This window comes from Dermochelys coriacea, chromosome 3 (assembly GCF_009764565.3).
Source record: "Dermochelys coriacea isolate rDerCor1 chromosome 3, rDerCor1.pri.v4, whole genome shotgun sequence".
Taxonomy (NCBI): domain Eukaryota; kingdom Metazoa; phylum Chordata; order Testudines; family Dermochelyidae; genus Dermochelys; species Dermochelys coriacea.
Window position 1 is genome coordinate 91905009 of NC_050070.1, and position 27959 is coordinate 91932967.

Genomic DNA, 27959 nt, shown 5'->3' on the forward strand with positions numbered 1-27959 from the left:
CTCAACGGGTAGTGATCAATGGCTCCATGTCTAGTTGGCAGCCGGTGTCAAGTGGAGTGCCCCAGGGGTCGGTCCTGGGGCCCGTTTTGTTCAATATCTTCATAAATGATCTGGAGGATGGTGTGGATTGCACTCTCAGCAAATTTGCGGATGATACTAAACTGGGAGGAGTGGTAGATACGCTGGAGGGGAGGGATAGGATACAGAAGGACCTAGACAAATTGGAGGATTGGGCCAAAAGAAATCTAATGAGGTTCAATAAGGATAAATGCAGGGTCCTGCACTTAGGATGGAAGAATCCAATGCACCGCTACAGACTAGGGACCGAATGGCTCGGCAGCAGTTCTGCGGAAAAGGACCTAGGGGTGACAGTGGACGAGAAGCTGGATATGAGTCAGCAGTGTGCCCTTATTGCCAAGAAGGCCAATGGCATTTTGGGTTGTATAAGTAGGGGCATAGCGAGCAGATCGAGGGACGTGATCGTTCCCCTCTATTCGACACTGGTGAGGCCTCATCTGGAGTACTGTGTCCAGTTTTGGGCCCCACACTACAGGAAGGATGTGGATAAATTGGAAAGAGTACAATGAAGGGCAACAAAAATGATTAGGGGTCTAGAGCACATGACTTATGAGGAGAGGCTGAGGGAGCTGGGATTGTTTAGTCTGCAGAAGAGAAGAATGAGGGGGGATTTGATAGCTGCTTTCAACTACCTGAAAGGGGGTTTCAAAGAGGATGGCTCTAGACTGTTCTCAATGGTAGCAGATGACAGAACGAGGAGTAATGGTCTCAAGTTGCAATGGGGGAGGTTTAGATTGGATATTAGGAAAAACTTTTTCACTAAGAGGGTGGTGAAACACTGGAATGCGTTACCTAGGGAGGTGGTAGAATCTCCTTCCTTAGAGGTTTTTAAGGTCAGGCTTGACAAAGCCCTGGCTGGGATGATTTAACTGGGACTTGGTCCTGCTTTGAGCAGGGGGTTGGACTAGATGACCTTCTGGGGTCCCTTCCAACCCTGATATTCTATGATTCTATGATTCTATGATCCGATGAAGTGAGCTGTAGCTCACGAAAGCTTATGCTCTAATAAATTTGTTAGTCTCTAAGGTGCCACAAGTCCTCCTTTTCTTTATATGAGACTTGTGTGCTGTATTAGACACAGCAGTTCTAGTCCCAAACTTTCCACGGTATTTAAAAAAAAATGTTTGTTTATTCTTGTTAATAAGTACTTCAAAACACATGAATTTTCAGACTGTTGGGCTGAGGCACATGGATACCATTTTCCTTTAAAGCGACACCCTGAGCAAACCTAATTGACATGAGCTGAAATCAGTGTCAGCAACAGGTTTTAACTGGTTTCTGAATACCATTCAAACATTCAAGAGAAGTTCAGATCCATTCCGCTGACACTGTTATCAGCAGTAGTAATTTTTCTATTGTACACATGATTTAATGGAGTTTTGAAAATAAACTGAGTTGTCAGTTTCTGTAGCGCAGGGGTTCTCAAACTGGGGGTTGGGACCCCTCAGGGGGTCGCAAGCTGTCAACCTCCACTCCAATCCCACTTTGCCTCCAGCATTTATAATGGTGTTAAATATATTTTAAAAAGTGTTTTTAATTTATAAAGGGAGTTGTACTCAAAGGCTTGCTATGTGAAAGGGGTCACCAGTAAAAAAAAGTTTGAAAACCACTGACACAGCGTATTTTAAGATGTATCCAGGGTTGCTCAGAGGAGGCGATGTTCCTTCTAAGGGAACGTGCTCAACTGAAAGTAATAAACAAACAAAAATTAAGATTTCAACACATTGTTACAAGCCTTTGTGCTTACAAACCTACCACTTTCTCAACAAGAATGGAATTTTAATAGAAAATGTCCCTCTTTGGCTCCATTCGCCTTAGTAACCACAAGACCCATAATGAAGATGGATGATTTTAGCACCAGGTCATATATGCATGCAGGGAGCAAGCTTAATTAATATGGTGTTGAAAATGGCAGCTGGAACAGAGAAAGCCATCTACATTCGGGCTAACACCAGTGAAGCTGCCTATAGTTTTCTCATCCCTCCAAGAGAAGCTAATGCTATCTCTGTGAGTTGTTTTTACTGCTCCCTCAGCCAGCATTCTCTCTCCCCTGTTCTGAATGTTCCACTTTAGGGAGTGTCAAAAATATAAAGGGAACCACCTTTCTGTATACTGTGCTATAAAATCACTCCTGGCCAGAGGCAAAATCCTTTCACCTGTAAAGGGTTAAGAAGCAAAGGTAATCTCGCTGGTACCTGACCCAAAATGACCAATGAGGGGACAAGATACTTTCAAATGTGAAGGGGGGGAAAAAGGCTTTTGTCTGTCTGTGTGATACCTTTGTCGGGAACAGATCAAGGATGCAAGCCCTCCAACTTCTGTAAAGTTAGTAAGTAATCTAGCTAGAAAATGCGTTAGGTTTTATTGTTTTGGCTTGTAAATTTGCTGTGCTGGAGGAAATGTGTTTTCCTGTTTGTGTCTTTTTGTAACTTAAGGTTTTGCCTAGAAGGATTCTCTATGGTTTGAATCTGACTGCCTGTAAGATTATCTTCCATTCTGATCTTACAGAGTTGTTCTCTTTTCTTTTGTTCTTCTAATAAAGTTCTGTTTTTTAACAATCTGACTGGGTTTTTTGGGTCTTAAAAATCCAAGGCTGGTTTGTGCTCATCTTGTTTATTCTCAAGCCTCCCCAGGAAAGGGGGTGTAAGGACTTGGGGAGATATTTTGGGGAAAGAGGAACTCCAAGTGGTCCTTTCCCTGATTGTTTGTTAAATCACTTGGTGGTGGCAGCGTTTTACCTAATGCAAGGGCAAAGACTTTGTGCCTTGGGTAAGTTTTAACCTAAGCTGGTAGAAATAAGATTAGGGGGTCTTTCATGCAGGTTCCCACATCTGTACCCCAGAGTTCAGAGTGGGGGAAGGAACCTTGACAGGGAGGACTAGCAACACAGGCATTTTTAAAAAAAGGTTTCCAGAGTTACATCCATATTAACAAGTTACAATCCATATGGCAGCCATGTTAAAAAACTGCTACAGGTTATGGTACCTCTGGCAGTATATAGCATCTGTTTGGCTATTATTTGTTACCTGTATTACAGTCACACCTAGGGCTTCACTGCAGTAGGCACTGAACACATACAAATAGCAAGACTGCCCCTGTCCAAGAGGGTTTTTTAAAAATGAAAAACCAAAAGCCCTTTTCACCCTGGACAGGGAAATCATGCTGCCACTCTATTGACAGGATTGAGGTTCGGTACACTTCTACTGGGCATGAGTCACACTGTGATATTCCAGTTTTACGCAGTGCAGCGCAACTGAAATCAAGTAATTACATAATACCATGTAACAATGGAACAAGTGGTGAATCAGGCCCGGCATGTTTAAATGCCATATTATGGACTGGCTAGAGACACCACAGGATAAATTAGAGCCTACATTTTAGTTGCGTTCTACTTAAAAAGTTCTGATACACCATGGCACAAAGATGAAATCTAAACATGAAAGCCACTTACTTTCTCTTCCATCTTCTTTTTCTCTTCACTGGATTTGTTTGAAATTTGCTTGAGAAACTCATTGAGTTGCATTTCCTTATTCTCAACTGATGCAAGCTTTTGCTCAAGCTCCTCACAGTGGGATATTGATCTTTCTGAAAACGGAGCTTGCAATGATGTGTTCTCATATTGTGGATGCTTTAAGAAAAGAAAAAAAAAAACAGTTAAAGTGCAGCTGACATTAGCTCTCAGAGAAAACCCTCTCATTTGGTAGATTGAAAAAATACAGTGCCTGTTTTACAAAGAAAACGCACACATGCTACAACATGTTTACTGAGGAGAGGTGACCAGCAAAAGCTATGAAAAATAACTGCATTGGCGTTCATTCGGTTACATCTACACTACGAGCCCAGTGATTCCCTGCTCATGTACACATACTTATACCAGTCTCATCAAGCTAGCACGGTTGTAAATAGCACAAGCAGGGGAATCGCATCTCAAGCTCATAGGGAAGGCCATAGTCTGATAGAGCAGCTCATTTTTTTGTACACAGATAGAGTGGGACTTAAGTTTCAGTCAATATCGGATGTCAGAGCTGTTTATAAGCATCAAAAAATAAGCTAATACACCATGAATTTCTGGAAGTTATACTTTGTGGAGCAGGAGAATATCTGAATTTGGCAATCAGACCTTAAAATGAAGAATTATGATGATCTCCATAACATGTTTAAAGGGACAGGGTCACGTCAAATTTGGCTCCAAATATAGGTTTTTCTTTCACAGAAAGCCAAGACATCCGTAGTGTTTTCAACCCCAAACACTGCATTATAACCCAAAAAGCAAGCCAGACTACAAATGACTATGAACAAACCAAAATATTGCAATGGTGCTTACACCTTTAGAAGCTTTTTGAAAGAGGGTAAGCATTATTATCCCTATATTTCAGATGGAGAAACTGAGGTATAGAAAGGTGGAATGACTTGCCCAAGGTCACAGAAGTGGCAGAGTCAAGAACAGAACCTAGGTTTCATATCTGCTGCTCTATCTACTGCACCAAGCTGCCTCCTCATTTCACAGGAGTGAAAATTACATTTGTTTTCACTGTCCATGGTAAAAGAAGTGCAAGATGGATACAGGTAGCATGAGTGATGAAAAGTAAATTGCATTTAAAAAAAAATCTTTCCCTTTCCATAATCTACACTGGATTTTATGAGGCAATTTGATTTTGTTAAAAGACATGATTTTTGAGCTGACAACAGGACGTTTAACAAAACAGACAAAATATTCAGAATAATTTTTAAAATCTTTTCAAAGATTAAACTATGTATGAGGAATACCGTTAAGAAAAATAACTCCCAGGAATAGATGCTGAATAAACCAATTAAAGCAGAAATCCTCTGAGGCTTGATTTTAAAAAGGCTATTAATTATGAAAAGCCTTCATTAACATTTTACATAAAGTTTATTATTTACATGATTATATGTACAATTGTGTGTAACATCCTTTTGCTAAAACTAACTAACCAACCCAGAACATCCTTGCAGGTTTTGGGGTAACTGCCCCTTTCATGTAGAAAAAAAAGTCAATACTTTTTTCTTCAAACTCACACCCACCCAATCTGTAATAGGCAAGTATTTCAGTATAGAAAAGCATGTTTACGATTTTAAAATAATTTTACAAAATGAGGAGATTTTGCAGAAGTGCCTACAGCTGCGATTAAGCACATAAATCCCTGAGGCACCTGAAAATCTTTCCCTAAATAATTAACAATGTGTGGTGTTTCCATTTCAATCAATACATTTGTTAGCTTACAGGCATGCTAAATTCTCAGCCCCAAAAAGCCAATGATCAGGTATTCAGATTCCTCTTTCTATGGGCTTATACATACACTGGGCCAGGTCTTCAGCTGGGGTATATCACTATAGCTCCAGTGACATAACTGGAGTTATGCTTAAGTACATGAACTGAGGATCTGGTCCATTGATTGTAACAAGAAAGGTTAAGCTGATACAGGGGAAATGGAATAGGAGAATATTTTGTTTACGCTTGCCATTGTCATTCTTCCCCCCCACACACCTTCCCTCTAGATGCATCTTTGGCTACTATCCCAGGTCCTACTTAAGTGTCCCTGCCAAATTTGTTGTCTTGTTCTACCATGCAAAGTTACTCCATTGGTCCCTTGCTTGACCATCACAGCCCAGGCTTCTACATCTTTTCCATTTATTATAAGGTGCTGAACTTCTGACAATACAGCTAACATTGTAATGTTACTTTTGTTCAACCTCTTCTTTTTTTTTTTTCTCTCTTCCTTATTTAACTTCATCTCTAACATTACCCTGCACCCTGTCTAAGAGATCCCTCTGCTGGCTGAATACTATGATGGCTCTAACCTCAATCTTCACAACATACATTTTTTTCAGATTTCAAACACACACACAATAGTAAAATTAATGTTAAGCACAAAATATACTTACTATAAAAATACTTAAACACTTCTGCAATTACTGGAGAAAAGGACATTTAACAGAACATTCTGAAATGTATGCAAAGTATGAGTATTAGGCAGCTTTACAGACAAACAATTTAAACAGTTTTCGTTTTTGGTCTGCAGTGAACTGTAAACATGCCCTCAGGTATTTCTGATGAGTTCAGTTAATATATATTGAAATACCTAAGCAAAGATAACCATCTTACCTGTAAGTTAGTCACATATGATTCTTCACAATTCATAAGATGGCTCAGCCTGGCATGTTGAGCCCGTAATTCATTCTCTCGTATCTTCTGATGTAAACTGTTAATTTGTTGCTTCTGCCTGTAATACATAAAGTCAGATTACTTTGGGGGGTGGGGAGAAGGAGAGAAAACCATGAATCTTGAAGATTTATATTTCATACCACTCTAGCAATAAAGACCAACCTTCAAGTTACTTTGAGCATGAGAAACAGAAAACCATGGGCTCCACTTGGCCAAAGTTAGATGTTTCACCATTATGAAGCTATAGTAACCCTGGGATTTCCTATCACAGCCTATCTGAAATTAATCCGGATTAGGGTCAGAACTGGAGTCCCACTAGGCCGGGGTGGGCAAACTTTTTGGCCCAAGGGCCACATCAGGGTTGCGAAACGGTATGGAGGGCCGGGTAGGGAAGGCTGTGCCTCCGCAAACAGCCTGGCCCCCGTCCCCTATCTGCCCCTTCCTACTTCCTGCCCCCTTCAGAACCCTCGACCCATCCAACCCCCCCGCTCCTTGTCCCCAACCTCCCGGAACCCCACCCCCTATCCAACCCCCTCTGCTCCCTGTCCCGACTGCCCCGACCCCTATCCACACCCCTGCCCCCTGGCAGGCCCCAGGACTCATCCGACCCCCGTCCTTAACTGCCCTCCAGGACCCCACCCCTATCCAACCCCCTCTGCTCCCTGTCCCCCCACTCCCAGGACCCCACCCCCACCCAACTTCTGCTAAGATACATGGTCACATGTATTCCCCATAAAGCATATACAAAATGAGCTAAATTCAGCCTGGAGAATCCAGGTGGAACTCCTATGGAAGAGTGTCTTGAGACCACCATGAATTTGACAAGTCAAGATGTCTTTTATACCAGGGGTTAGAAAAGGGGCAGTGCTACACCTGCTTTTGCTCCTCTGGTTGCATGTTATACTTTTTTCACATAACTGAAATTTACATACCAACAGGGGGCAGAAGAAAGTTTAAAAGGAAAAGCCATGACCATAAAATAAGGATGGCAGTTTAACCCAAGGTCCTCCTTTTAGTTCCTTTTTCTGCTTAATATTTTCTCTTCTGACTACTTGACAAATGAGCTATAGTGCATTTAAGTTTACACAGCACTAGATATCAAAGTTGTACAAGTTAAACTACTTTATCTCTTGCACCAATCTTTCAACCAGTTTACACCAGAGGCATAAATTATACCACTATTTATAAAATAACTACTATGGTTAGAGGGCCAAACACAACCCTGGATGTCAATTTACAAGTCAATGGAGTTACATCAGAGATACATATGGTCCAATAAATCCACTAATCTCTTTACTCAGAGACGGGGCTTCCAATGGTCGACTACAATCAGCTTTGTCACACTGGCTGGTGAAAACCTTAAAGGGACAGAGATACCTTGGTGGGACATTATTTAGAAACAATAAATTCTGCATCTCTCTCATTCTTTGTATTTCTCCTCCATTTTCCCCTCCCCGCCTTTTTTTTTTTTATTGTTTTGTGGTGTTTTTGGTTGATTGGTTTTTTATTATACTAGGAGGAATTTGCTGGGGAACAGGATAATTGATTAAGTATTCATCTGTTCCTGCTGCTTATTCATCACCTAAATTCACAAACCTATTTGTGACATCACAATTAAATTCTTTGGAGATTATATCCTGCGGTGAGTGGGGATAAACAGCAGGAGCAGATTAATTTCTAAGGAAAGAGCAAAACCTTTGAGCAAAACAGCCTAAAAAAACCACCCATAAAAATAGAGTGGTTTCTAAATTGAATATCTTCCAAATATTCTCAGGAGGCATCAAAAGGTTTTAATAAAAGTAAAGCAACAAGAAATGGAAAAAACATGAAAAGTTGGTTAGGGAAAGGAATCCTTGATTAGTTAGGTAAGGAGTCTCTGAGGCCAAATCATGGGAGAAAACTAAAGTAAAGCCAAAACACACAAAACCCCAATTAGAGGGATTTTTTTTTAAGCCAGGAAAATTCACCCAGCTGGCCATGAACAGACTGTGTCCCAGTTATTCCACCTCAAAGAGGGATTTGCTGCTTTAAAAAAAGGTAAATTTACATGTCCCATAAATGTTTGTTGCATAAGGTGTGGTACATATTATACATATATTGGGATGTATGGAAAAATATAAGAAAGGCTTAACTGTACAGCATATTAAGACAATTCATTAAATATAATTCATAAGAATAAATAAATGTCAAGATATCCTATGATACAATGACAGGTTTCACAGTAGCAGCCGTGTTACTCTGTATTCACAAAAAGAAAAGGAGTACTTGTGGCAGCTTAGAGACTAGCAAATTTATTTGAGCATAAGCTTTTGTGAGCTGTAGCTGTAGCTCACGAAAGCTTATGATACAATGAAACAATTTTTTTTTAGCCACCTCTTCTCCTCCTTCCCAGCCTATGTGGAAGGAATGAGCCCAGTTAAGAAGGAATGAGTAACACTAGAAAAAAAAATTGCTCTAAAAGAGGGGGAATGCTACAACAAACAATTTTGATTTGGGTCTTTATGCTAAATTGCATTTCAAATAATAGTAATAACAAGAGCTCCAAATCATAGTATGGAGGGAGAGGATTTGAACGTAGAATGTATATGATCTTTACTAGAAAGAGCGACACAGCATTATTGTGAGAGAGATGATGAGATCTTAATAAATTCTGTTGTGTTCTTGGTCACAATTATGAAGGATGGGCAGAACCAAGTTCAGCAAACTCATTTAATGAGAGACCTCTTAACCTGAGGTCAAAGTAGGATGATAAAAGGTGAACAGTTATTGTGCATATTTATTTTATTAGAACATTTTCACCAAGTCTGATTTAAATTATGTAAGTAACCATGACTCAAACTGTTGAAGCAACTGCACTCTCCTATTCTTTTGGTTGATCATATCTCAACATTTGTTTTAAATTTGCATTCCTGAACAGACACTAAACAGCTGAACTGAGCATTTAAAAATACCACTGAACTTGAAAATACATCATTTTGTTTTTAAACCAATCCTCTTCCCACTAATCCCCAGAGGAAAATAAAATGAGCCAAATTAATCCCTGGTGTAAATGACTACAGTGGATTGAATTTGTCTCAATATTTTTCTGTTTGGCCTGCAAAACGTAGTTAGAATTTATCTGCCATCCTAAAACTTTGTCAACAAAAGACATCAAGGAAACGTTTTCATAGATGATGCAATTCTTGTGCAATTGTCTTCCTGAAGATGAACTCTCTACAGTAAACTAACTTCAGGCCATAGGAAAACAAAAGTATGAAAGTTGATGGCTATTCATGAACAAAGAATGAAAAATAAACGTTATAGAAATATATTCACTATATGCATATAATCCTACAAGTCTGGAGTTCTCTGACAATGAAAGACCTCACACCACATGCATTTCATTGCTGATGTTGTCATATGCTAGGATACTTTTAATCCTTTGTTACCCCACAGCTGTTACGACTAATCCACTGTATAACCACAGGCTGGGAGGACTTTGTTTAAAAAAAAAAGTGTGTGTAAGAGGTTCAGATGACCTCACAAATATAGCCTATGCATGACAGTGGAAATACTATACCTGACAGCCTGCCTGTCTTCAATTAATAATCCTAGCACTTTCAAGAAGACTCTTTAGGCTTTTTTCAAGTCTCTGCTCAGATAAATGGCAAAGTTTAATATTAAGGTTGGTAGGCCAAAAAAATTAACCAACCTTGAAACAGATAGCTAGTTTCACCTTCCAGACAGAGGTATTAGACTAGATCAGTTTTAATATTAATCACCTTAACAGTGTTTTCTGTCTTCATAAAGGACAAAACTAGAGCTCACTGATATTTTTTGTTTTGAAATTGATGTTTGAGAAAAAAAATCAAATTCACACCCCATCCCCAAATTATCTTCTGTGGTCATTTTTTTCCCCTTGTTTGTTTTTTCAAATTGCATTTTTCAGCCAGCTATAGCTAAAATGTCTGACTCCAATGAAAAACAAACAAAACAAAAGCAAACAAATCTCATTCATTCACAGGACCACCATTCTCTCATGAAAGGCCATCTCTCAAAATTCAATACTGAGTGTAGGAAAAAAGAAAAAACACCAACAACGTTACTTTTAATACATGGACTTTTAGTTACTTCAATGCAGTTTCTCTACTGTGAGCCAGAAGATAATTAAAGTGTTTTGGGGTTGTTCTGTTTGTTTGTTTTTTAAATCTCAGACTTGATTCTTGTGTATGCCAGCATAGCCAGCCTGAGGAAAAGGGGTGAGCAGAAATGACTTGCATACCTCTAAAGTGCCAGTTAAAGGAGCTGCATTCAAGGGAAGCAAAGCTGTATTTTTATACAAAACAAACACTGAGAAATGATATTTGGGAGCGGTGTTTATAATATTATATATATATATATATATATATATATATATATATATATATATATATATATATATATATATAAGGTGATACCTATGAAGGAATCTTCATTAAAAGGAGGTATTACTATCTACTTTTGTTGCCAAATAATTGATACAAATATACCATTGAAGTTGCTTTTCAAAAAGATTTTAGTTTGCAAGACATCTCAAATCTTTTCACCTTTTCCTCAAGGCATAAAGCTCTGATCCAGGAGCAGAAGAGAAAGCTTTGAAGCTTCTTTTTAAAAACATGAAAGATCCTGTTGTACCCAGAATATCATTGAATTTCACAGAAAAATTCTGCAGTGTAGCAGTTTCATTTTTGGGGGGTAAAATGAATTTAAAAATGTGTTTTTCTTCTCAGACATGATCTGCTTGTTATATTCTGATTATAGCAATAACTTTCTCTTCCCTTGATCTCCTACAAAATTTCAAAATCAATATCCTGAGGGTATTTTCTTTGTTGTCCCCTTGCCTCTCCCTCCCCATTTTTTTTTTAAACACACCAACCATCATTATAAATCTCAAAAGTCAAATTAAATCTTGATATATCCAGCATGCAACCCAACTGAAGTCAAAGGGGTTACCGAACACGTGCATCAGGCTACATCTGGTTCCTACATATTAGATTCTCAAGTCCCAAATGCCACATGCAAGATCCTGATATACCTACAGCAAACCCTTTTACTTTTCATGAAAAGATGCGTTCCCTTCTATTTCCACCTTTTGTAAAATCCTTTTCTCTGCCATTTCTTCACCAAAAACCTTTCATTTTTGCGAATCACTTTCAGGCATCAACAATGTCTTAATTCCTGTGGATCAGTGGTGCTTGACAGTGTAGGGGAAGGAACACTAGCCACGGATGTTCATATAAAGACCTGGTTTTATCTGGACACATTATAATACTCAGCCCGACAATACCAAATGTTGTTTTAGCTAATTAGAGGCTACAGTTAATAGGTCTTAAAGTACATCTGAATCCAACTTAAAAGAAAAAAATGTACTTATAACAGTATATGCAGGTTACATAAAGGAAATACTTCTACTTAATACTATACAATGAGGAATATACAATACAGCCATAGTTATTCAAATGTCATGCGAGACACTGAAATTTCCCTATTATCTAAAATTTTCATTGTACAAATTTAGTCAATGCATTTAACTGATGTTAAAGGAGATAACCCTATGTCAGATAATAATGTGTTTCAGAAATTGGAGACTGTACTATACATAGCACTATCTTGTCTTCATTAACCTACGCTAACACACAGGCCAATATTAAGACTTCTTCATAACCCTTAGGACTAATCTATCCGATATCAAAGTATGTGGTCAGAGGAGGACTCGTCCCAAAAGATCAGCTGCTTCTCTTTACATTCTGCCTGCATTCATGCTTCGAGCAGGCAGAACAGCCAAGAGCTCGGGGCCACCAGTTCTGACACATGGCAGAGCTCTGGAAACATGTTTCCCAAACCTCACAGAACTTGGCCACCTGTGGATTGCACTATGAGCTACAGATGTCTCTAGGCCCAGTTCAGCACTGGTAGAACAGTTTTCAGTTTCCACAATGCCATTTACCTTTTGCCTGAAGTTGTGCTCAATGGCATCTCTGGTAAGATTCACAGAGCGAGGTAATGTAGGTTCACGATAATTGGCTGGCATTTTGTGAGAACTGGTTCTGTTCTATAAAGGTTCTTATACTGATGTCATAACCACAGAAGCTGATTGCCTCACAATCGTGCATTAAGTGACATGCTAACATCTGTCATGCATCAATCACTCTCTTTCCCTCTCTCCAAGGAAGAATTGTGTACACCGTGCAGTGTTTTATTTTGGTAGAAATTTGTTTTTAAAGGTGTTTTTGTTCTTGTTTTTAAATGTACCCACTGCTGTGTATTCACATCAGCAAAGTCAAGGTTAAAAAAGTATGTCTTGCACTTGGAATGGAAGGAGATGAGGTTTATGATGGTCTTCATTCCCAGGTCTGCTCACAGTCTATGCAAGAACTGTCTTTTCGAAGTCATTTGGCTTTGTCCCTGGCCTCACAGAGGTGATGTGATGGAGTTGCAGCTAAAAAATGCAGCACAGTTGAGAGGGTTTCCTGTTAAATGCAGCTTGATGCAAGAAAGGATACTGTAATAGGATGTCCACCCCACACAGGTTTGGAAGGGGTTAAGGTGGCCAGGCAGACCAATTAACTCCACAGGCACCTGGAGAAGCCAGGGAACACAAAATTAAGTGATTGTGAGCAGGCCCACCTTGTGCAGGAACAGGCCAGGCCTATAAAGCCAAGTAGCTGGCAACTGATGGGGGCAGCTGGGAAAGGGCAGTCTCTCGCTGGGAAGAGAGAGAAGGTTTGGAGCTGGCATTCCCAGAGAGAAGGGGAACCAGAGTGATAGGAAGCAGTCCAGGGAAGGAGCAGTGAGGGCAGAAGGAGGAAGCCCTGAACTGCTGAGCTGAGGGTCCCTGGACTGGAACATGGAGAATAGGGTGGGCCTGGATTCCCCGAGGGCCACCGAGGGCATGGAATAACTAAGGCAGTGAATGGGAAGACTGCCTAGCACTGCTGATGGACTGTACTCCAGAGGGCTAAGTCATGAAGGGTCCTGGAGCAGAGGTGGGCAAACTATGGCCCGCGGGCCACATCCAGACCACAGGATCATCCAGCCCGGCCCCTGAGCTCCCGGCTGGGGAGGCTAGCACCCCACCCTCCGCTGTCCCGCCTTCCCCTGCAGCCTCCTGCCGGGCGGTGCAGCTGCCAGACATGCTGCTCTGAGCAGCATGGTAAGGAGGCTGGGGGGTTGGATAAGGGGCAGACGGTGACAGGAGGGGGCAGTCAGGGGACAGGGAACAGGGGAGGGGGGCGGTTGGATAGGCATGGGAGTGCTGGGGGTGGGACAGTCAGGGCGCAGGGGTGTGGATAGCGACGGGTCAGACAGGGAGCGGGGGGGTTGGATGGGGGGACGGTCAGGGGACAAGGAGCAGGGGTGGTTGGAGGCCAGGTTGTTTGGGGGAGGCACAGCCTTTCCTACCTGGCCCTCCATACAGTTTTGGAACTCTGATGCAGCCCTCAGGCCAAAAAGTTTGCCCACCCCTGTCCTGGAGCGAGAAGAGCTGCAGACCAGAATTGGACTGACAGCATGCAAACTGCGGATGTCTCAAGAACTAATGCCCAGAGTGACCAGGAGGAGGAACCAGACCCGGGAGTGGTGTACCCTGGGACAGATACATACAGCATTTAATATACTGTGCCAATCCAGGTCTCACTCACAGCAGCCTAACCCCATAGGGACATTGTAATTTAGGGCCATATTCTGACAATCCTTACACCTTATGCAGGTGCACAGGAGCTGTGTATATGTGGGAGGTAATGCAACAGCTTCCCCTTGTGCCCCTCAAGTAAGAGCCTATCTGGAGTGCAGGGACTCCAGAGATGGCAGGGACCGTTCCTTCTCGATGCACACATCATTCCCCTTGCACCAGTCTTCAAAGCAAGCCTGCTATGCAAAAGGTAGCATGTCACTCCCCATGAAAACACGGAACAGCAGGCACACTCCCTCCATCTGATAAGATGGCTGGTGAAACTCTGTCTAAGGGGCATGCTAGAGACCATAGGGAAGAATCTGTTCTGAGTATGCCAGTTTAATTAATATGGCAAACAGTAAAGGACAGCTAGAGTTATGAAAGAGACAAGCGGTTTAAAGACTTCAAGGAGCAGAGAATCCTCCAGCAAGTGACACGTGCCCCATGCTAAAGAGGAAGGCGAAAAACCTCCAGGGCCTCTTCCAATCTGCCCTGGAGGAAAATTCCTTCCTGACCCCAAATATGGCGATCAGCTAAACCCTGAGCATATGGGCAAGATTCACCAGCCAGATACCCAGGAAAGAATTCTCTGTAGTAACTCAGATCCCACCCCATCTAACATCCCATCACAGGCCATTGGGCCTATTTACCATGAATATTTAAAGATCAATTAATTGCCAAAATCATGTTATCCCATCATACCATCTCCTCCATATACTTATCGAGTTTAATCAAAGCCAGATAGGTCTTTTGCCCCCACTGCTTCCCTTGGAAGGCTATTCCAAAACTTCACTCCTCTGATGGTTAGAAAGCTGTGTCTAATTTCAAGTCTAAACTTCCCAATGACCAGCTTATATCCATTTGTTCTTGTGTCCACATTGTACTGAGCTTAAATAATTCTTCTCCGTCTCTGGTATTTATCCCTCTAATATCTAATATATTTATAGAGAGTAATCATATCTCCCCTTAACCTTTTTTTAGTTAGGTTAAACAAGCCAAGCTCCTTGAGTCTCCATTCATAAGACAGGTTTTCCATTCCTCGGATCATCCTTCTTAAACATTGAATTCATCCTTCTTAAACATGGGAGATCAGAACTGCACACAGTATTCCAGGTGAGGTTTCACCAGTACCTTGTACAACGGTACTAAAACCTCCTTATCTCTACTGAAAATACCTCGCCTGATGCATCCCAAGACCGCATTAGCTTTCTTCACGGCTATGTCACATTGGCAGCTCATAGTCATCCTATGATCAACCAATACCCCAAGGTCCTTCTCCTCCTCTGTTACTTCCAATTGATGCGTCCCCAGCTTATAACTAAAATTCTTGTTATTAATCCCTAAATGCATAATCTTATACTCCTCACTATTAAATTTCATCCTATTACTATTACTCCAGTTTACAAGGTCATCCAAATCTTCCTGTATGATATCCCGGTCTCTCTCTGAATTGGCAATACCTCCCAGCTTTGTATCATCTGCAAACTTTAGTAGCACACTCCCACTTTTTGTGCTGAGGTCAATAATAAAAAGATTAAATAAGATTGGTCCCAAAACTTATCCCTGAGGAACTCCACTGGTAACCTCCCTCCAGCTTGACAGTTCATCTTTCAGTAGGACCCGCTGTAGTCTCCCTGTTAACCATTTCCTTATCCACCTTTCAATTTTCATAATTGACCCCATCTTTTCCAATTTAACTAATAATTCCCCATGTGGCAAAGTATCAAACGCCTAACTGAAATCTAGGTAAATTACATCCATTGCGTTTCCTTTGTCTAAAAAATCTGTTACGTTCTCAAAGAAGGAGATCAGGTTGGTTTGGCACGATCTACCTTTTGTAAAACCATGTTGTATTTTGTCCCATTTACCATTAACCTCAATGTCCTTAACTTCTTTCTCCTTCAAAAATTTTTCCAAGACTTTGCATACTACAGGTGTCAAACTAACAGGCCTGTAGTTACCTGGATCACTTTTTTTCCCGCTTTCTTAAAAATAGGAACTATGTTAGCAATACTCCAATCATACAATACAACCTCTGAATTTACAGATTCATTAAAAATTCTTGCTAATGGGCTAGCAATTTTGTGTGCCAATTCCTTTAATATTCTTGGATGAAGATTATCTGGGCTCCCCAATTTAGTCCCATTAAGCTGTTCGAGTTTTGCTTCTACCTCAGATATGGTAATATCTACCTCCATATCCTCATTCTCATTTGTCATGCTTGAAGTCTTTAAAACCACGATTTGAGGACTTCAATAGTTCAGACATAGGTGAGAGGTTTTTCGCAGGAGTGGGTGGGTGAGATTCTGTGGCCTGCGTTGTGTACGAGGTCAGATTAGATGATCATAATGGTCCCTTCTGACCTTAATATCTATGAAGTGCCAGGAAATGCTGATTTTGCACTTCATTTGCACCTCATCTCTTTTGCTTAAATCAAGATCTCACTGGAAAATCTCGCATTAGTAGCTAATATTCCACATGGCACAAAGGGCACTGCACATTATTTTCAGAGTGGAATTCATCAGGATGTGAGCGATCTTGGATTGTCTCCAGTGACCAGTATTAATAAACAGGCTGTTTAAGATAAAAATTCTTTCTGACTCTCTCCCAAAATGTTAGGAGGACAGAATGGACACTAACGTCGCTTTCTCACGTTCAAAACATACCAGTCTCCTCAAGGCTGGCTAATTAAAGCCACATGCCTTTTACATATATCCATGTATGCACACAGAGCATGCACACCACCCCATAACTGGGGATAATATCTATGTAATAAATTGCATTCATCATGCACCTTTGACCAGCTCACCTGCTTTCTCACCTCTAATCTAAATCCTGAGGGAGATGTCCTAACATTACTAATAGCCTCAAAGAGCTGGGGGGATGGGTATTTCATTCTTTTAAATCAGCCTCCCAGAGAAATATTTCCATCTTGGCTTTCAAATTTATGCTCAGAGTCTCTTCATGGTCTATTTAGTTCTACACTAGTGTCAGGTTTAAGGTCCAGTACCTTAGAGAATTTCAAAACTTAGGAATAGGAGCTTTATCCATCAGACAGGGATATTACCAATTTTATTAACAGATTAAATGGCAACTGGAATGTCAAAAGTTACTGAGAAATAGATGCATTTTATTATTATTTATTGTTGTATTGGGATAGCACACAAAAGCCCGTTAGGATCAGGATATACATGATAGAATAATGTGGCCTCATTACTCAGGAATGCTAAAACCATGAGTGAATTATGCAGGTAATTTTGAAAGGAGGGCCAATAATCTTTATATAATATATCGCCTCCCTGTTTCAGAGAAACTGTTAGAGATTTTTAAAAATGGATACAATATTTCATATCCCTTTGCTGGGTTCTCTTGTGACGATGAGTCCAAATGCAAAGAGCAGGAGGAAAATGCTAAGTAATACATTTTAGAAAGTTCTAAAAATGATGAAAAGTAAGTTTTTCATACCCAAAAGTATCATGTCTCAAGTCCAGTATCTCAAGACCTCCAAGTACCAAATCCTAAAGCTCTGATCACTGGTAAGGGATGGCAGTGGAGAAGGTCCTCATTTGTAATGAAATAAAGCCCCAGTTTCTTCATGAGCTACCTTAAACCTGCCATTTGTTCCAACTGAACACTGCTCATTCCTAGTCCTCTGGAGAATTTAATTTTGGCATGGAGAAAGGAATACCACATTTGGAAGTTAGGAGGAAACATTTATCTGGAATGTTATTCTTTTTACATGGCTGCTTTTTAGAGCAACCTAGAAATTGAGTGTTAGAATAAGGCCCAAGGGAAATGGTTAGTGGTGAGTGCAGGTGAGGCAGTCAAAGGTATACACAAAACTGTTTTTTATCACACGGCTTTGCTATTTATCACATGGCTATAACTACCACAGGGAATATATAAAAGGTGGAAAGGGAGAAAGATACACAGAGTTGTCTGCTCGGAAAAAGGGCTGGTTCCTCCTCCACAACACTGTGGGAGTTCTGTAGTTTTTTTTAAAAAAGAGTGCAGACATCAGTGCAAGGGTGAGAAGTGCTGTTTCACATTGGTTTTGTGCTAAAAAAACACTAGAGGTTTAAAAAAAAATAAGATACAGCATACTTCAAATCTCATACCAAGTTTAAATCTACCAGGTAGCCTATGAAAATGTGGAGAAAGACTTTTTAATATCTTCATTTCCATTGTATTGATCTAAGTTGTAGCCACTTGTGGAAAGGTTGAGCTTACATGATTTTTTTTTTAAATGACAAAATCACCATGAAAGTGTACTAGTCAAGGTACAAAACCTTTACACCTCATCTCTTACGAAAAGTGATCCAGGATAAGGAAAAAGCCATTTATATTTTACTCAGCTGCTCTCCAAAAATGCATTATTCTGACTGTGTGGATGAGTAGAATTTTATAACATGCTCCCAATGGGCCATGAATATATTGGTCTTGATCTAATGCATGGAACTCCCATTTACACCACAGACTGTTGCACATTCATATCTAAAAGATTATACGTCTCTGAACAGGCCATTCATGAATTCACTATCCTCCCTTTCTCAAATCGCTGCAAAAATTACTATTTCAAAATGCTGTTTCTATGCATACAGTAATACTGTAGACCATAACAAATCAAGAGTTACAATTAAGCACTGAATAATGGATACTGGCAGTAACATGCACATGATCCAATCACACACAGTATGAGGTCAACAAATCAAGACAAAATAATTTCACAAAAGGAAAGAAAATGGATTTAATTCAGCTGTCTAAATGAAAGCTCTAAACACAATTCAGCTAGGGGTATGAAGCCAGTGATTTAGCAGCTTTTCTAAGAATCTAAACGTTATTGTACCCTGAGGAATGAGAGCTAGTCGCTAAAATTCTAACCTTTACATTTACCTTTCCTTAAAAATAAGCTGTTTGGATGCCTCTAAGCTGTTTGGAAGAGAACACTGCATCATTGCCGAGTGCAGTGGTATTTTCAGTAGCTTATGTCATATGTTCAAATATTTGACATTTATTCATACAACCGTTACACATAGTTCCTGCCAGACAAATAGTGCCAGTATTGCCTAACTTTGTATTGCAAATGCCTAGATGTAATGAGAAAAGGAGTACTTGTGGCACCTTAGAGACTAACAAATTTATTTGAGCATAAGGTTTCGAGAGCTACAGCTCATTTCATCGGATGCATTGGTTGTAATGGTTGGTCAAATTCAGAACCACTCCAAATATTATAAAACAAGGTTACAGTTTTATCATTTTTAATATACAAAGCAAAACAGAAGCTTGCAGATTCAAATGTGACATTGGCATTTACCAAATCAGTAGAAGAACTCAATGCTCCCTCTAGTGTTAAAAATAAGATGTCACATGTCAAAACAAAATCCTTGAGAAATAACAATAAAAAGTGAGAACAATCCAGGTTTGGCTAAGTTTTCAAGCTACTTTGTACTGTGTCTAGTAGAGCATTCAGCTTGTAAACATTACAATAGCAGCAGCACATCTGCTCTTAAGGCAAATCCTAATTCAGGGCTCGATCATTCCCCATGAACCTGTGTCTGGAGGGGAAAGACCATGTACATCTCTCTCACTAGTTGTGTGAGCGTATAGTCATAGCCTCTCATGCATTTTCCTCAGAAGAGGTGGAGGATCTGGACCAGTTTTTACTCCGTCTTCATGGCTGAATAAAAACTGATCTCAGTCTCTGGGGCATTAAGATATGCAATTTTTATAAGTAGCTTTTCAATACTCCAAATGAAAATAATTGCCTTTTATCTACTTATTGATACTATTGTGTTCATATGTGCTCAGCTTTCAAGCTGATCAAAATCAGTTGGAGTCCCATTCTGTAGATCTACTCACTTAGTAAATCTGCTGCTCAACATGGTAAATGGAATAAAAAGTGAACCAATTTTTCTGTTACAAATGGAACCAGATGGCTTTTTATTCTACTCAAATCTTTGGCTTTCCACTGACAGGAAACTACCAAAATGCACTTTTGTGCATACTGAGCACTATTCACTGAAGTACTTTTAAAGACAACTTGAAAATGGTTTGATTTCAGCTATCCAGTTTTTACTGGATTTCAAATGCTTAAGACACAGAAAAGGATGTTTGTCCAGTTTTCTGATCCAAAGTGCTTGTTTTGCACTTCTTCTCAGGTGGAAGGAGGTGGCAGGTTCCCCCCCCCCCCCACATTAAAGTAACATTGAATTATCCAAAGCGATTTTAAATCTAAAACATCCATTGTCTGCACATCATTAGACCAAAGTGCACATACTGTAGATTAGGGTGGGAAGTGCAAAGGTGATTTATCTCTCTCCCAATTCTAGACAACTGTGTGCAGGGTCAGTCCCTGGCACATGTCAGAACAATGTAAGCACAACATTTAAAAACAACTTACTCTGTTACTAATGTCCCTAGCACTGAAACAGAAGCGAGAGATTGGCGTAGGATAGATATGTCCCAGCCATGCTCCTTTTTATCTGACCATGTCCTGTATTGGGCAGCAGGGAACAGGTGGGATGGATGAGAGCACGAGGGAAGAAAATCTAGCCCATTATGTAGAAGGCCAGCACTACAGCATTGCTCTGATTTCCAGATAGATGAGGAAAGAGGTGTTTTAGAAAAAGCATTTGTAGTTTTGCTCGTGTTGTCAAGTTAACAGTATGTTACCAACTGGATTTTACATCAGCTCAGTGTCGACCACGATTTAAAAGAGAGACCCCAACAACCTCATAGGCCTCCATAAAACACATAAAAAGTTGTCTCCCCCAAGCATCTACAATCAAAACTACAGGAAACAAAATGAATTTTTTCCTCCTTTTCCCTAAGCATAGAGTCTGCAATTTAAGAATCAACTTGAACTGTAAGCAATTTGGCAATAGAGCATCAGTGCTAACAATGATTGTTTGTTTATTTTTTAATCCCCAGGGTAAAAACATCCTTCCAAAAATGAGTTAAAAGTACAGTCCTGTAGGCAGAATAATATAGGACTGAGTCAGGAGATCTAGGTTCTATTCCTAACTCTACCCTTGGTTCCCCATGTCCCTCTTTGCCATAGTTTCCTCACTGGCAAACCCTGGATAATGCCTACCACTAGCAAAACCAGGATAATGCCTACCTGTGCATGTGCTTTGAAATCTGCAGATGAAAGATATTATTAGAGATAAATATTATGAACCAAAGGCACCTCACAGGATTTCACATCGAGTGCAAAACACCAATTATGATCAATAGTGCCATATTTCTGCACTATGAAACAGGAACCTAACCTTGTTTTCTACATTAAAAGAGCCAACAGTGTTATATACTGTTTTTGGTTAGTTTTGTAACTGTCAAAACTTGCAAAAACTGTTAAAAGAAAGCCTGTTTTAATTCTCAACTTTAAACTTCTCACAAAAATGTGTTAGATTATTTTAAAATATCTCAAATCATTGGCTTTAAAAATAATGATTTACAGATTGCTTTAAAGCAAACGATTTGCCAAAATGAAGGATTGCTCTTCAGGAGGAAATCCTTCCTGCATGGTTTTATTAAGCTGCATGATGGTAATTCACTATATGCTTAACACTACTGCTATCTACTTAAAGCAAATGAATGTGAGGTCACTAAGGTTTTGTTGTGCACCTTTAATAGCTTCCATTATGCATTCTACCACATTTAGTTGAATAAGAAGTAATCAGCATAACAGACTTTTCTGAGAGATGCACAAGGACCTGTATTTCCTGTCATCATTGCAAACAGAATATGTAGGAAGAGAACTAAATTAAACACTACTACAGAGGGAAAAGGGCTGAGAATTACAATAGTCAGACTTTTTGCCATTCAAAATGCCAGGTAAAAATGCTTTTTTTTGCCAGGTAAAAATACTTGATGGCCATCCCAAGAAAAAAAAAAAAGCAATAAAATCAGATAGTTAGAATTCAAAAAGTCATTTTAGTCAAATGGAAGTTCATGATCAGTCAAAATGTTTAACAGAAGGGGAATGAAGAAAGGTAGAAACATGAAAACCATGTTAGCTGCCATCCTCTAAAACCTAAACACAAGGTGAGATGCCAGCTAAACTGGCCACAGTGGAGTAAGCCCCTAATCTGTCTGGGAAAAAAATCCTCTGTCACTGGAAGTGAGACACAGCTATAGACTGTGCTCCATAGACACCCTCACAAGCGCTGATGTAGAGGGTGCACTGGAAGGAGGAGGAGCATGTCAGGTGAGAGGCTGTAGCACATAGCACTGCAGAAATGGAGCTGAACAGAGCGAACTGGAGAGACAGCCATAATTTAGACAGACCCTGCTCTCCTCGCCCAGGCTTATGTAAATTATGCCCAGGGCCTCTCCAGCCACTGGAATAGCCCCAAATCAGAAAGAGGCAAGGGTGGCTTAAAGCCACCTTAGCCCACCCCTTCCCCTGGCTGAGAGTTCTGTGCTGTGCCTCTTGGAGTTGCGACACAGAAGCTGCTCCAGGAACGATGCTACATGCTGTAATCTAAACTATCATACTCTATTAATGAGGATAGTGGCTCAAAGAAAATGGTACATACTATTTTCTCTTTGTAGCAGTCAAAGACTAGAATGAGTCAGCCCACTTGAACAGAATTCTATTGGGTTCAAAAAATTGTCTCCAGCTGAGCTACACAAATGCATTAGAAGAAAAAGAGTCGTTGGCATTAAATAACAGAGCAGTAAAATATTCCATAACAAACATCCATCATTCCTGTAGTTGGCCAATCTCTACCTTATATCATCATCTAAGTCCTGTACACCAATTGTTAATGAGAGGTTTCAAACACTTCACAATTAGTGTAGCCTACAGACCTTTACCAGCTCCTCAGAGCCTATTATTAGAGATGGACAAAAACCAAAAACCCAGTATCTAAATGCTCTGACATTCTGATCCAAACTTCATGACTCAAGCTCACATCTGTTCCTTTAACATGAGCTTCATTAAACTTAGATTTTTCCCTAAAAGCGCATTTTGTCTTTCAAAGCTTCATTCAGCCAAACATCAAAAACTTCAGAAACTGCTACAAACCTAGAAGGTAACATTCAACTGCAGATTGCTGCACACCAACGCAAAGAGGAACCACATACTGTCAAAACAGATGCAAAATCTGCAGACACTTCTCCACGACTACAATGATCAACAACCCCCACAACACACCTTTCAAGATTCATGGACCCTACACATGCATATATCACAACATGAGGTGTACCTCCTCCCGTGCACTAAATGCCCCATTAGCAACTACATGAGTGAAACCAGACAATCACTATTCTCTTGAATAAACTGTCTCAGAAAAATGATAGAAGTTATAAAACATCTATATCACCTGTGGGTGAACACCTTGGGTTTTAGTCCACGAAAGCTTATGCCCAAATAAATTTGTTAGTCTCTAAGGTGCCACAAGGACTCCTCGTTCTTTTTGCTGATACAGACTAACACAGCTACCCCCCTGAAACTTTTCACAAAGTGATCACTCTGCATCTGAACTATCAGTCCTCATCCTCAAAGGAAACCTTCATGACACTTTCAAATGAGGAGCCTGGTAAACTCATAACTTTCTTAGATACTAAAAATCATGGTCTGAATAGACACACTGGATTTATGGCTTATTACAAATCTGTAACCCACTAACACCACCCTAGCTGCTTTCCCCCCTCTCCTTTTCTCTCTCTGACTGAAGAGGTGTTAACAGGCAACTTCACTTTGAATGGTCCCTTCAAATGTGTTAACTATTTACGCTAAACAATCTGTTCAAACCTTGTATTTAGCAGGTTTCAGAGTAGCAGCCATGTTAGTCTGTATCCACAAAAAGAACAGGAGTACTTGTGGCACCTTAGAGACTAAGGAATTTATTTGAGCATAAGCTTTCGTGGGCTACAACCCACTTCATCGGATGCATGCAGTGGAAAATAGTCTTTAAGATGCCACATAGTAGGAAGATTTTATATACACAGAGAACATGAAACAATGGGTGTTACCATACACACTGTAACGTCAAGACATCAAGAATTATAACATTCAAAAACCAGTTGGAGAACACTTCAATCTCTCCGGTCACTCGATTACAGACCTGAGGGGTGGCTATCCTTCAACAAAAAAACTTCAAAAACAGACTCCAATGAGAGACTGCTGAATTGGAATTAATTTGCAAACTGGATACAATTAACTTAGGCTTGAATAGAGACTGGGAATGGATGAGTCATTACACAAAGTAAAACAATTGCCCCATGTTATTTCTCCCCCCCCACTGTTCCTCAGATGTTTTTGTTAACTGCTGGAAATAGCCTACCTTGCTTGTCACCATGAAAGGTTTTTCTCCTTTCCCGCCCTGCTGCTGGTGATGGCTCATCTTAACTGATCACTCACCTTACAGTGTGTATGATGAAACCCATTGCTTCATGTTCTCTGTGTGTGTGTGCGCGCGCGCACACACACGTGTATAAATCTCCCCTCTGTATTTTCCACCAAATGCATCCAATGAAGTGAGCTGTAGCTCACGAAAGCTTATGCTTTAATAAATTTGTTAGTCTAAGGTGCCACAAGTACTCCTTTTCTTTTTGCGAATACAGACTAACATGACTGCTACTCTGAAAACTGTAATGAGAGTGATCAGTTAAGGTGAGCTATTACCAGCAGGAGAGAAGAAAACCTTTTGTAGTGATAATCAAGATGAGCCATTTCCAGCAGTTGACAACAACGTGTCACACGTCCTCACACGTTCTTATCAACTGCTGGAAATGGCTCATCTTGATTATCACTACAAAAGGTTTTTCTTCTCTCCTGCTGGTAATAGCTCACCTTAACTGATCACTCTCATTATAGTGTGTATAACACCACCAATTGTTTCATGTTCTCTGTGTATATAAAATCTTCCTACTATATTTTCCACTGCATGCATCCAATGCAGTGGGCTGTAGCCCATGAAACCTTATGCTCAAATAAATTTGTTAGTCTCTAAGGTGCCACAAGTACTCCTCTTGTATTTAGCAGTGACACTTTGAATTAGCCCATGTTTACACTATAAAATTATGTCAACCCAGCTGATGCTGACATACAACCACCGCAGTTATTCAATCGCTTGTGTGTATGCACACTTGGCTCCTTGTGTTGGCAGTACATGTCCTCACCAGGAGCACTTGTATCGACTGTAATGTCTGTGTCTGGCATTGTGGGACAGCTCCTGAAAGCCCAGTAACAGTCAATGTAAACAATACGGTGTCTACACTGACACTGCATTGACCTAATTACATCAACTATGACTCTACGCTATTTGGAGAGTTGGTGTTACTAAATCAGTATAGAGAGACACTTATGTCGGCGGGAGCCAAATTTAAGTGAAGACACTTCCACAGCTAGATCGACTAGGTAGCTTACACCAATTTAACTGTGTGGCATAGACCAGGCCTTAGTCTCTCACACCTGAAGCGCTCTGTGTAAACTCAAAAGCTTGTCTCTCCCAACAACAGAAGTTGGTCCAATAAAATATATTACCTCACCCACCCTGCCTCGATCATGGTCCTCTTCTGATTGTTTCATACCACTGATTATAAAGGAAGTGTTTATCTAGACATTTATTCTGGATTTATCATTCTCTGAGCAAAATATAGGAATGTTTGAATGCACTTTTACCATTTGCATAACTCTATGGTGCCAATTTCTCAAATCTTTAAGAGCTCGGTTCCACTACATCATTGAACTGTAGCATTCCCCCCCCCTTTAACTTTTCATAGGAAAAAATATCTCAAGAATGGGTTACAAATAACCAACTTTTGTCTTCCAAGTCATTTTCAAGGAATTGTTCAGGCTGAAAAAAGGAAAATTAAGGTTTTACAGACAGCTTCTTAAAGATTTTTTTTGTAATCTTAGGGGCAACAGTCCTAGACAATGGTCTCATTCGCCTCTCTCTCGACCAATGTCAGTGAAACGACAGACAAATTATACTATGTCCCTGATCCTGAAAAGGCACACATGCACACAACTGCACACACTGACTAGTCCCATTTGTACATGAGTCTTTGCACGACTGAGTCCTAAAAACCTTTGTTGAACCATGTCTTCTTGAAAGTCAACATCTATAGTACTTTCTGTGTCAATAATCTGGTCTATTACTTAACACAGCAATTGAAGACAAGAAAGGATTACTCACCGATCAATCACAATTTCTTTCTGTCTTAGCAACCCTTCTTTGATTTTCATAAGGGATTCCCAATTACTGAAATCCTGATAGCCTGTACCTGTGTAACCTTGACGAGACGATCCAGTAAGAACCTGCATTTTAAAAAAAATTATATAGATTAGTTCAAAGAACAGTAATTGTACGAATTTTTTCCATGTTCTATGAGTTTCAAATGCAAAGTTCTTTCTGAAGCATAACACATTCTTGTATTTAATTTTGCAGTTTTACTTAAAGGAAAACTGAGCAAAGAATTAAGCATGCAGTAAAGTTAACATTTTTTTAAAAAGCAAAGAAATTCTGATCCAAAAGATCCCATTTTCAAACTCATCTTAGATTACTCTGAAAGCATTGTTAAGGCAATATCCTCTGAAACTAGAGCTGGAGAAAAAACGGCCATTGAGAGGTCAAATATTGTGGTTAAGGGAAATACTGTTGAATATAGATACTCATTTTTATGCACTTGCTGCAGTTTTTTTGAGCAGAATCAAAAGATTTCCTGATGGTATTAGAACAGTGATTCTCAACCTTTCCAGACTACTGTAACCCCTTATCTTGCATACCCCAAGTTTCATTTCACTTAAACTGTTTGCTTACAAAATGAGATATAAAAATACAAAAAAGTGTCCTAGCACACACACTATTAAGGAAAAATTGCTTCCTTTCTCATTTTTACCATACAATTATAAAATACAAATTGATTGCAATATAAATATTGTATTTACATTTCAATGTGATAACTGAGCCCGTTTTTCATTTGAGAGCCTTGTCTGAAGCCCGAGCCCCAGGCGGCGGGGCTGAAGCACGTAACTTAGCTTTGCAAGGCCCCCTGTGGCGTGGGGCCCTGGGCAATTGCCCTGCTTGCCATCTCTTAATGCCGGCCCTGCACTTGTGAGCCCCCTAAACCTATCCCGTGATCCCCCTGGGGGTTGGAACCCACAGGTTGAGAAAAACTGATCTAGATGAGTTGAGTACCCCAGAAGACCTCTGTGTACCCCTGGTTAAGAACCACAGTATTAGAGCACTTGGCACTAGATTCACCAAGGTGCCTGACTCCAACATTTTAGGCACCACTAACGCTCACAAAAATCATAGATCAGCTGCCACCTAACCCTGTAGGCACCCAGCATTCCCTCTGGCACAAAAAGCTGCAAAAGTCCTGACGCCCAGCTTAAGCCCTGGTGAGATCCTCAAACTAGGCATTTCCCCACCTATCTCCCCAGCAGAGCCAATCCCAGACATGCTCTGAGCATACCAACCTGCACAGAAGACAGCTGGGGGTGAGCAGTTTGGGAATTTCTGTGGCTGTGGGGATGTGCACGATGGGAATGTTGAGGGCAGGTAGGAGTATGTGTTGCAGTGTACCCAATAGCTCTAGTGGTTACGGTATGCTCCTATGGGGGAGGTGGGAGACCAAGGTTTGAATCTGCATACTGCCTGATTTGAAGCAGGGACTTGAACCCAGGTCTCCTGCATGCAGGTAAGTTCCCCAGGCTATTGAGTATTTTGGGGTTTCTCACTCTCTCCTGATGAAGCTGTATAATTTGTATAAATAGTTAAATATTCACAGAAGCACAGACTTGAACCATATTCTCCCATATCCCAGGAAATGCCCTAACTGCCAGAGTCAGTCTATAGAGTCTCTCTCTCAGTCTCTCTCCCTCTCTCTGGCCTAATGAATATTTATATAGAGGAACTCCTCCAACAGGAGAGAGACCTTGTTCCAGAATGCCCAATAGGCTGGTAGTTAGGGCACTTGGCTGGAATGTGGGAGACCTGGGGTGCAGTCTCTGCTCCAAATCAGACAGAGCAGGGGTTTGAAAACAGGTCT

General features: G+C 40.3%; 1 protein-coding gene across 1 annotated transcript in view; it reads right to left on the bottom strand.

Moving 5' to 3' along the window:
* Positions 1–27959, bottom strand: part of CEP85L (centrosomal protein 85 like) — a 155014-nt gene that overhangs the window by 31255 nt on the left and 95800 nt on the right. Inside the window, 3 exon segments of the mRNA XM_043510874.1 lie at positions 3530–3706; positions 6203–6320; positions 26102–26223. Coding sequence (XP_043366809.1) covers positions 3530–3706; positions 6203–6320; positions 26102–26223 — 417 coding nt within the window.